At 31.9% G+C, this 12,653-nt stretch overlaps 1 protein-coding gene across 1 annotated transcript; it reads left to right on the top strand.

The window, feature by feature from the left end:
* Positions 801-4,608, top strand: LOC109350503 (WAT1-related protein At4g15540-like). The gene is made up of 7 exons (XM_019591736.1): positions 801-994; positions 1,887-1,952; positions 2,172-2,285; positions 2,719-2,962; positions 3,135-3,293; positions 3,483-3,634; positions 4,400-4,608. Exons 1-7 carry the CDS (start codon positions 801-803, stop codon positions 4,584-4,586), a joined length of 1,116 nt encoding a protein of 371 aa, XP_019447281.1. The 3' UTR covers positions 4,587-4,608.

Genomic DNA, 12,653 nt, shown 5'->3' with positions numbered 1-12,653 from the left:
CTTGTTGATCTGGCCAGGAGTCTGGTTCTCCGCTGAGCAGCTTGTTCAGCAGCTTGGCTTGTGCCAAGCTCGTGTCTGACCGTGTCAAGCATATTTCTGACCTGCTAGGCCTAGTCTGGTGCTAGGCTGAGCGGCTAAGCATGTCCGCTCAGCAGCCTGGTTGAGCAGTTTGGTCCAGGTCAGGCAGGTGGCCAGGTCAGCTCAGCGAGGCTTGTTCCACGCTCAGCTGCTTGGTTGAGCACCTTGATTTTCTTGACTTTTGTTGCTTTTTGACCATGAATCTTTTCTTTTCTTTTCTTCATTTTATTTCCTACAAAATACACAAAAAGGCAATATAAACACAAATATACCAAATTGTGATATTTTATACAAAAAATATTGTTTTAGTTGATTTTTCTCAATTATGCTTAAGATGAGTGCCATAAAAGTGTATGATTTTTAGGTATGTTTGGCACTTATCAATGATGTGATAATAATTCAAATGTAAAGTATACAAACTAAAAAACATGTGCAAGAATCTGAAATATTTGATTGCTTAAAGTTCAGAAATAATGTATAATAATAGAAATAATATTTAAAGTATGATTTAATCTAGCTAATATAAAATATTTAAACTATATAATATTCCCTATTAAATTTATTTTAAAATGCTTTTTTATTTTCTATTTAAAAATTATAACTTTTTTTAATATTTAATATTTTAATTTTTACCGAGCAACATTCATGGTTTACATTATTACACTATAAAATGTATTGACACATATAGCTTGAATGATAAAAACGTAGAGAGAAAAAGAAAAATGGCCTTAAGCAAATTGTACAATGAAGTGTTTCCATTCATTGTAATAATTGCAACAGAGGCCATACTTGTTGGTGTTAATGTTATATACAAAGCAGCTACGCTAAAGGGACTGAGTTACTATGCCTTAATCGTTTATTCATATTCAATCTCTTCTATTATACTTCTTTTCCCCTTGTGCTACGTCCTCAAAAGGTAGTCTATTGCATGTTCATTAATACCATATATATTACCCAATGAATTAATTCTTCTTTGTAAATCCATGTTTTTCATTTCTACATTTGTACCTTTTTTACCATTGATGTAAAAACCTGATCGTACCGGCCAGTTTAACCGGAAAACTGGTGAACCGACCAAGTATCTAAACCGATGAACCGACCGGTATTTTACTAAACCGGCTGGTTTATACATATATTTTTTTTTTTGAAAAAAAACATAAAAACCTATTACAAGGTGAACCATATTTCCAGCATTTATTCAACACTTCAAGATACATGCTTCCAAGACATACTTAGATTACACATTTTGGTTCCTTACATTCGTGTGTAATCTCAGTGAAATGTGTGTAATCTTGGAGTTCTATCTGAAGATAGGATTGGTGCAAAAATATAATATCGATATGAGACAACTTTGACTCCTTGGTGTTAAATGTAAAAATCCAAATTTATTTGTTTTGTAGAGTGAGTTATGAACTTGTGTCATTTATTTATATTTTGCGGTTGTTAAGTGATACTTTTGGATTGATATATGTTTTGTAATTTAGACTTTTAATTTGTTAAAGATTTAAAGTTGTTTGTTTATGTGAATTTTAAGTAGATTATAAATATGAATTATAAATTTGAGTATCTATTTATTTGGAATTTTTTTATTATAGGTTTATACATATATAAATATAAGTAGGTATGTCCGGTTTAATCGGCATGCGGTTTAATTATTGAACCACTGGTTGAATCACTGTAACACTATACCAGTACCCTAACCAGTTTGATAATCGGTATGGTTTTAACAACACTGTTTTATAGGCAAAGACTTTTTTTCCTTTAATGGGGACGGTTTCTATTCATATCTAAAATAAGCATTTGTTCAGGTCAAGAGGACTTCCGCCATTCAAGGCCTCTATATTCTTCAAGATTTTGGTCATTGGAGTATTGGGGTAAGATTTTGGAATTTAAATTTGGGGAATGTAGATAAAATAACAAACTAAACTTTATGTTTTTTTTTAAGTAACCATCCAGAACTATTTATTAATCATAATTACACCTTAAATTTTAACCGTTAATGAAACTAAGGTGTAAAATTTAGTTATTTCTTTTGAAGAATTAAACTAAGGTGTAAAATATTGATCCTATATTTCTTTCTGAATTGAATGCAGGTTTGCAGCTGAACTTTGTGGAGTCCAAGGAATGCAATACGCTTCACCTACACTTTCTTCTACTCTTAGCATTCTTGTACCGATTTTAACCTTTATACTTTCTGTACTTTTTAGGTAACTGTCTCTCTTTCTTCAACCTACTTCATCCAGATTATTTAAATTGTTGACGTAGTTGTGATTATGTTATGTTTATAGAGTTGTAAAAAACTATGACGGATGCAACTGTAATTATAATTACAATATATGTTGCGGTGATTCTAGACCTAGTTTAAAACATTGAACCACAATAATGATTTGTTTACTAGCATTATTACTTTAGATGTTTGTGTGGTTTGTGTTTGAATAAGTTACTTTTTAGGTGATAGTAATTGATAATTAACAATAGTGTTTAATTTATACCAATTGAATAAGTTATTGAAGGAGTACCAATTGTACTGAAAACCAACTATAACAAAAAAAGATTATTTGGAAGTAATAGGTAAACATGAAATTGGTAATAGGTGCACATAGGCTTAGACATTTACTTTTTTCATATCCTTGCATGTAGGATGGAGAAACTTGCTTTAAGAAGCAAAAGCACACAGGCCAAAATCTTTGGGACTGTATTGTCGATAATAGGTGCACTCTTCGTTGTTCTCTATAAGGGTCACATAATTTTTTCAAATTCAAATTCACTACAATTACCTACAACTGATTCTCCAATTAGCTTATCTTCACCAAGAAATTGGGTTATTGGCGGATCACTACTTGTTGTTCAGTATCTTCTGCTTTCAATTATTTTGATTATTCAGGTATGTATAATTTTATTTTATCTTTTTGTCTGGGATTGTCGGCATTTACAAATTATTTTAGACTCCAACTAATCTTTATTTCCAGTTTAGCCAGAAAGTACTTATGAATTGAATCATAATGAGAATTCTCATAAACCAAATAACTAAAATCTAATTTTGTTTCGTGCAACAGAGTCATGTCATGACTCTCTATCCATCGGAGATTGTTGGGGTCTTCATATACTGCGTGTGTGTGACTGTAATATCTGCACCAACATGCTTACTATTAGAAACAAATCCGAGTGCCTGGAAGATAATTCCTGATATAAGATTGGTCACTATTTTATGTTGGGTAAGAATCTAATGAATTTATATACAGTGAGAATATTATTTACCCTTCATTTGGATTACTTTTCTTTTAAGAGTCAAGGATAAATAAAAAATGAATGGTATAAATGCAATGACAATGTATAAAATTCATATATTGTGAGTGTATATATCTTTTCTCTAACATCTAACTAACTATTACCATTTCATGCAGGGAATATTAAACACATGCCTCAGTACTCTAGTTTATGCTTGGGCTGTCCGTCTTAAAGGCGCTCTATACGTATCAATCTTTAAACCTGCATCAATAGTCATTGCTGCCACTTTGAGTGTTATATTTCTTGGTGACTCGCTATATGTCGGAACGTAAGAAACTCATTCTCCCGTTTTCTTCAATAATATGTTTTTTATCTAGAAATGTATGGTACTCAAAACCAGGACAGGACCAACAGGTTATATGATGAAATCTTGCTAAGAACAAAACAGACTTCCACAGAAATATTACAATGAAGAATATTATAACAGTTTCTTTGCAAATTGGTTTTTACAGGGTAATGAAAGGAAGAGAAATGCTTGAGAATATTAAAATACTTATAATAATGGATTTGAAGCCTTTATTTTCCATGTTTTCTCGTTCAAAACTCAAATCACATGCTTACCGTAAATGTTTAAAAATATTAGGAATACTTCCTCTTCCTAGTGACTGTGTGACAAACCAACAAGCATGGAATTTAACAACAAATATCCTAACCAATATTTTAAATTGCATCGCTAATCGAAATTATGGCTGCAATACTGCAATTTTGAGAGTTTCCATCATGATATCTCGACCACAATTATGATTGCATCCACCTCATTTTATTGCAATTATTGTCAGCTCATTAGCTCAATATAACTTATACCATAATTAGAACAAGCTTTAGCTGAACAAATACCTGTACTACAAGGAGACCACTTCCAACAATCAACATCCCATCTCTCAAAGCAGCCACTATTTTATTTTTATCTTTCAATATTAAGATTTAGTTTTGAAAAATTGAAATAAATCCTAAGAATAAAAAAAGATAAATATTTGCATCATTCAACCTATTTTTTTATATTCTCTGACATATCATGTTTCAAATGTTGCAGTGTTTTTGGAGCAATGATACTATCATTTGGGTTGTATGCTGTTATATGGGGGAAAGCAAAGGAAGAGGAATTGAGTGAGGAGATTGATGAAGGTAGAACTGATCATCTACCCAATAGTAAGACTCCTTTGTTGCAGGGCAGCAAAGTAAAAGATAACAGCGAAATCATGTACACCAATTGTCCATAAGTATACAATATATGAATGTTAGAATGAGAAGCTCATCTTTCATTTATGGTCCTTTTACTGTCTCACATATATAGGGAAGGAAACAACTTCTGCTGACAAGTTGGCCTTCTTTTTTGGTGTCTCTTCTCAAGTTTATGGTTGGTGGGATATTATTCCTAATCTCATTCTTAATGAATTCAATAGAAAAAGACTATAACTATAGATTCAAAATTGTGTAAACTTATGGATTTTTTTGTAATCGTTTTTTCTTTATAATATATTTGGGTGTGATTGTACAATAAAAAAATGAATTTAGAATGAGAAATTATGGAATTGACTAATTAGCAATCATGCAGTAATAGAATAATCTGCAATTATGTTGTAATGGTTTGAGTTACATATAGGTGTGGAATTAGGGAGTACTTTTACCAAAAGTTTTGTGTCACTCTATAGGCCAAAAGATGTGATTATCCAAAAAAATATTTTATTATTACAATTTTAATTTAAATAATTTGTTTTAAACCAATCAGAATTATTTGTATATAAAATGGTATAAAAAGTGAGACAACAAATATCATCCTCTATAATTACGCAGTAATAGATTCAGCTATATATATAGATGTGTTTTGTACATTAACTTCATACATCAATCATAAGACTGATAAATAACTAAGGAGTAATTAAGTAGTTATTTTCGTTGTACGGGTGCCATTGGAGCTCTACGTAACTCTAAGTGTTGATATTTTAGAAACATTTTATTCCTATTATATTTTGCTTTTAGTCTCAAATTTCAGTACTTTTTTATCATTTTACCCTTTCCTTCATTATAAAAAATAATAGTGGGATAATATGTGGAGTGGAATTGAGAATGGTATTATAGTAAAAAGAATAAAGATTGTCTTAAAAATAAAAACTCCTATCACTTCTTTGGTTTTTGTAAAACCACTTAGGGTGACACTTATAAAGAACACAGAGTAATTATGTAGAATAGAACATATAACATGACATTGAAAAACACAAGTTTCACACATGAAAAGATGAATTGTATTTTATAAGGTATTTCTACAGTTTAGAAGTCTTACTTTGACCAAATATTTTTAGATGTCTTATTTTTTACCTGCTTTATCACCATCTTCATTAGTAATGCCATCTCCCAAGCATCACTTTCATTACCATCGTAGTTGTGAATTATGTTACCTTCCTTAGTGAAGCCACTTCCAAGAATCTTTCTCATTACCATAAGAGTTCTAAATTGTGTCACCAAGTGAAGGTAATATATATATATATATATATATATAGTGATAAAAGACGAAAAGTAAGATATAAATATATTTGATTTGATTCAAGGTAAGAAAAAACATTTAAATTTAAGTTTTTATACAAAATATGTATGATTTAACAATAAATACTAGGCACATATGTCTCAATAATTTGTAATTTAAAAGTTGACAGATTTTGTTTTGATACAACTTCGAGATGACTAAAAAGATTTCTAAAGATAGTTTTTGAGGAATAAAATAAAAACAACCTCAACCAATAATTTCTATGCAAGGTGTGTCTGTTTTTGTTCACTTGTAACCCAAGTATTTGTTTTTTGGTAAAGATTTGAAAGTAAAAACAAGCTACAACCTAATAAACCTTATGGGATATATATTTTCGTGTACTTGTGACATCAAAAAACAACAAGTTTCTGAGCTTATAGGGTATTGTCTCTATTATAGCAAGGTAATCTATGATAGATTAAATTAATCTCCCTCATTGTATGAATGAAATGAACCTCCCACAAAAGCTGAAGGATATCTCAGATAGATAAAATAATGACAAGGTAGTGATGCTGGATAAGCATGTAACGCTTGATTATATCAATTGCATCCATGGAATCATTGAAACAACATACCTTTTTAAAACTCCACTTCCATGCCATCTGAAGGCCATACATAAGCCCCATAAGTTTCACATGGAGATTATTAGAGATGTCAACTCATCCCATAAAAATTGTTATCCACACTCGTTAATCTCTCGAAAAAGTCATCCAAAGCCTGACTTGTCCGAGTCTCCCAAAGAAGTCTCGTCAACATTCAGAGCAAGTAGTAAGCAATGGATATTAGTAGGTTGTGCATGAGTTGGGAATTATCTTTCCATATCAATAATTGTTTGATGGATAGTTGTTATGAGAAAGACACGAATATTGTCTGCAATGAAAAAGGTTCCAAACATGTTTTCCTAACAGTGGGGTATTACAAGCTCTTTCCATTCTAACCCACAAGCCATCATTGGATTTGTTGCTAGTGATTTTTTGCATTCCGCTAGATGTATTCCTCTCCGAGTACTCGTACCCCAAATAAAACTTTGAGTGCAATTATAAATTCTTGAACTGACCGACTGTGGAAGCCAAGCGAATTGCTAGTAAATAGGAATGAAAGATAATATTGAATTGGCAATAGTCACTCTCCAGTGTTTATTAAGAAGATTAACAAATGTATAATATAATAATATATATATACATATATACACGTTAAGAAACTAATTTAATTGTCACCTACAGATATTTTTATAAGATCATTTTTAACATGGGTAAATGGATACATGTTTATGCATGGAGTAGGTCAGTACCAAAATTATGTTTCATGTTTGGGTATTGAATTTAAATTTTCAAAACCAAAACATGAGACCAAACAAAATGTATCACTTGAACCAACACCCGTTAGTAGACCAAACTAGTTAAAACCGAACTTTATCCATCCCAAAAATAAATAAATAAAATAATTTCTAAAAAAATAATTTATCAAAATATATTTAGTTAAATACGAAAATAAATAAATAAAAATAAACTATAATTAATATTGTCATAATGATCTTTTAAAGAAGGGGAAATTGTTAGTATTTGTTATTGTAATAATAAATAATTAAAAATTGAGAGGATAATATTATTTAATTTAGATAAGTAGGTTATCACTTTGTTACATAATAAATAAAAATGAAAATAATAAAATATGATTGCTCTAGATAATTATATTGTTTGTTAATTAAATTATTTGTATTTATCTCGAGATAATCGACTAGACATAATAGAAAATAGTTTTGTATAAAAACCGTTTTTCTACTCATTTGTCCAGAATCTTGGTTTTCAAAATTTCACATTTTCATAAATGTCTCTAAATGAAATCTTGTGTTGAATAGTGTTAGAGTTTCTTTGGATTCCAAGAGTGAAAATATATTGAATCATTACATTCTTTTCATAGATTGAATTATAGATTTCATATACACAAACTTTGCATTAATCTTCACTTAGAATTTACTGTTCTTGTGAGATTTTTATCTATGGGTTTGTTTCCAAGTTTAGTATTCGATTAGCACGTATAAGGTGCATATTACTTGGATTTTTTAGCCAATTGAATTGAATTTCTCAAGATTGTTGAGAATTATAGTGAAAACCTAGCTGAGATTAGGTATTGAGTCTTCACCTTTATAAAGGTATTGGTTGAGAGGAATCAGCGGCTGGGATTATACCGTGAGTAGGTGTAGAGTATCCTAATAGACAGGTAGGAGGTCAAACCGACATGAGAAATTCTAGAGTCAAGAAATTAGCATTTGTAAAGTCATAGGAAGCATCTTTGTAACATACATTTTATTCCACATTGAAGAAAATCTCTAAGATCAGAAGAGAAGGTTTGAATGTAGTTTATAAGTAGACCCGCAAACAATCCAGAATAAAATTCTTTGGCGCACTCTTCCATCATTGGAACAAAATGGGTCTTGAGTGAAACAATGTATGGGACTTGGTCCCTAAGCTAAGTGATCATCCTATCATTGGCACAAAATGGGTCTTTCTTAACAAATTGGATGATAGGACTAGATAATTAGAAACAAGACAAGGCTAGTGGCTCAAAGTTATAATCAAGAAAAAGGTATACATTATGGCGAAACCTATGCCTCTGTTGCTAGGTTGGAAGTCATTCGAATGTTAATAGCCTATGCATCTATTATGAATTTTAAATTCTTTCATATGGACGTAAAAAGTGTCTTCTTGAATGGTTACATTCAGGAAGAGGTGTATGTTAACCAACCCCTGGCTTTGAAAACTTTCAATATCCAAACTATGCTTTTAAGCTTAAGAATGCTCTTTACGGTTTGAAGCAAGCCACAAGGGCTTGGTATTAGAGACTAAGTTCATTTCTTTTAGAGAAAGGGGTAAGGTCGATACCATAATTTTTATATCAAAATATGAAAATGATATATTGTTAGTGCAAATATATGTCGATGACATTATTTTCAGTGGTACTAATGATATTTTGTGTAAAGAATTTTCGGACTTGAGGAAAAGGAATTTGAGATGTCTATGATAGGAGAATTAACCTTCTTCCCAAGGTTTCAAATAATGTAATTGAGCAACGAGATCTTTGGTCCCCAATCGAAGTATTGTAAGGAGCTTTTGAAGAAATTCGATATGGACAAATCAAAGGAAGCTTCTATGCCTATGGCATCATCTTGTTATCTTGACAATGATGAAAAAGGAAAAGTTATTGAGGGAACTATGTATTGTAGTATTATTGGTTCGTTGTTATATCTTACATCAAGTAGACCCGTTATTATGTTCAGTGTGTGCATTTGTGCTACATACTAATCAATTCCTATAGAGTCACATTTTTTAGCTGCAAAACACATGATGAAATATTTGAAAGGAACTATAAGCATGAGACTATGGTATCCTAGGGATGTCTCACTCTCTTTGATAACTGCATGCCAGTTAGATGGTAAGAGTACAAGTGGAGCTTGCTACCTTTTAGGTAGTTCCAAAGTGTCATGTCACATCAAAAAGCAAGCTTGTGTTGCTTTATCAACCGCCAAAGTGAAAAATATTAACATTGGTGTATGTTATGCTCAAATCTTATGGATGAAGCAACAATTATTAGACTACGGTCTAAAGCTTGATAAATACCAATAAAGTGTAACAACGCAAGTGCCATTAACCTATCTAAGAATCTCATATTGCATACAAGGACTAAGCATATAGAAATTATACATCATTTCCATAGGGATCATGTGCAAAAAGGTGATTCAATAATTGAGTTTGTGGAAATCTCAAAGCAAATAGACGACATATTCACCAATCCCTTCCAAGGGATAACTTCTGTGTATTACACATGATGAATCATATCTAAGTTAGTGTGCTTTAGGTTCTTGTATATGACTTTGCCATGATTCTAATGCATGCTTACATGTTATTCCATTTGAGTGCTTGATTCTTGTATCTAATTGAATTCATGATTGTCTTGCTTGTTTGTTAGTGTATCATAGACCTTTAGGATATGTTTCATCAAATAGTATCTTAGCATCTCCTAAGAACCACACAAAGTGCACTCAAATATGTGACTTTACTACAAGTAATCAAATGTTCTGTGTACTAATCGATTACTTGGGAGAAAAAATTCAAAACTAGGCAAAAAATGATTGCAAAAATAATTTATTACTACTTAAATAAACGATTACTTGGGAGAAAATTTTCAAAATTGGAAAAATTTCATATCGATTATCACTTGCACATAATCGATTACCTACAATACTAAAACTGATTCAAATAGTCATTCTAGGGTTCATACGTCCAAACCCTAAATCCTCTACGCTTTGCCCCATTTCTAAAATTTCTTCAAATTAGATGTTCCAATAGCAAATTTGATCAACCCCTACTCTAATATCTTCCACCTCTACACTTTAATCACTCTAATTGTTCCAAAAATTCGAAGTCTCCAATTCTCATTTTCGGAACCCTAAAACCCCAAATTCGAAAAATTGATTAATCAATATATTAGACCATCTACAATATGAAATTATAAGTAAAGGAAGGATACAACACACTAAGCATACTGCAAAACATACGAGAACATCAGAGATTGGTGGTTCATCCACTACTAGAACTGACAAAACCAAGGCACGAAGTGACCCATATTATGCTCTGAATCTTCAAGCGAAGAGGTTGGTCAAGTTCCATGGAAGGAAACAAACCTATATTCAGTATGCTGACTTAACATGGAGGGTACAACAAGGTTTTGAGTTTCCCCATTGATATGAACCAGCCTAGGCCAAGTTCTGTGTCAAGTGGCAAGAGAGGTCAAGAGGTTCCTATGACTAGAGCCAAAGCCAAATCAAGACTCCTTAAGGTCACAAATGACTCAATTGACCCTGGAGATTATATGGAGAAAGGGCATTTATGTCCTTAGATGTTTTATGGTAGTTGTTTTTATTTTATTGCATGAATAAGTGGGATTAATTCTCATGGGTAGTGTTAGGAGTATTTTTAAATTATTGTTAAGTATTTTATTTTCATTAAATCATGTAATATGAGGGTTGGGAATGTATTTTATTTCCTTGTAACATGGTCCAATAGTGGCCAAGAAATTGAATACTAAGAAACCATGTAGGATCATTATAGTAATTAAACAAGGGGATATCAATGGCATGCCAAGTACAATATGGCGTGAAGAAGAACTAAAAAGGAAGGTTTCCAATCAGCCTAGGAATAAATGGATCAAAGAATTCAAATTCAATGTGGAGCTAAAGATATTTCAACAAGCAAATTCGGTCCAAACCTTTCCTTTTTGGAGGCCATTCGAATTAAACAAGGATTCAATGCATTCAAGGCCAAAATCATTCCAGAAAGGCAAGAAACCAAATCTCATTTAAAGCATTCAAGGTTCATCCAAGAAACGCAAGTAATCAAGGCTTTCCATTCAAAGGAGGCGTGTGAATCCTTGGGTAATCTTCACCTCTTCAATTCAGATTTGCAAGGAACAAAAGGCAATCAGCTCATTCAAATATGAATTCAAACTCAAGGCATGAAGATCCAATCAATTATGAAGTTTCCTTTTCAAGCATATTTTTGAAGAAACCGTTCATATCAAGGCACATTCAAGTTATCCAAATCAAATAAGCACATGGGTGGAAATATTCAAGGGAATTCGGCCAAATTCAAATACCAAAATAACTCAGCCATTAAAACTCATTTAATTACATGTTTTTAATTAGGATTTCAAATTTCAAATTAGGACTAGTCAAATTTCCCTATTTATGTATTCCTTTTCAGCATGAATGAATTAAGTTGAATTTGAGATAAAAATCTAAGTGTTTAGTTGAGAATTTCTCCTACTCTTATCTTGGCCGTGGCCAATCATTGGACTTATCAAGAACATCAGTTCTTGTGGCGTTCTAAGACTCATCACCCTCTCGGTGTGGCGTCTACATTCTTATCAAGGAGTTATCCTTGTGGCGAATACCTTGTTCTTATCAAGCATCCTTGCTTGTGGCGGACTACATTGGCTTATCAAGCATCCTTTGCTTGTGGCGCTTCATCATCATTCCTTTTCCATTTCCCTAGTGCCTCACGCACAACAAGAATCCCTTTTCAATTCTATATACATCAAACCATGACCATACCTTCCACAAATCATCTTTAACATCATGAACTTCATACAATTCTGAACATCCCAGCCCTAAATCCTTCCCAAATATACACGTCCCTTCATCCAAATAGCCCCAAATATACCCAACAGTTAACACAAACCTTGCCTAAAAGATTAATCCCAAACCCAAGCCAAACATTCCCCAAAAGTCCTCACATACAACCTAACCTAGACCCCACGTAATTACCATACACAACCCTATCCAAAAATAGCCAAAAAGAACCATTAACATCAAAACCGAATTTGAGATTCCAAACTCAAAATTTTCAAGCTAAAAACGATCCAAAATAAAGGCAGCCCCTAGAGGTTGTCATCAAAAAGTCTTACAATCAAATAACATTTTTTAAAGTAAGATATTCAATAAAACTTATATCGGAATTATGTCATAATCTGTGGATATACACCAGGCTAGTTCCCAGGAAAGAGAGGTGAGTCGTAAAGACATACTTAAATATCAAGCTTTTCCTTAGACAGAACATTTCTATACATGTATTCCCACTTCATTACATTTTTTTGATAGTTCATAAATCTTATTTTTTGTAAGTAAAACATTTTTACTAAAACTAACATTTTAAAATAAGATCATTAAGCTAGACTTATCATTTTTAAAGTAAGTCAATTTAAACAAAAT

Source organism: Lupinus angustifolius, chromosome LG06 (genome assembly GCF_001865875.1).
Source record: "Lupinus angustifolius cultivar Tanjil chromosome LG06, LupAngTanjil_v1.0, whole genome shotgun sequence".
NCBI lineage: Eukaryota > Viridiplantae > Streptophyta > Magnoliopsida > Fabales > Fabaceae > Lupinus > Lupinus angustifolius.
Note: the sequence above shows the minus strand (reverse complement) of the source record. Positions and strands in the feature narration are given on the sequence as shown.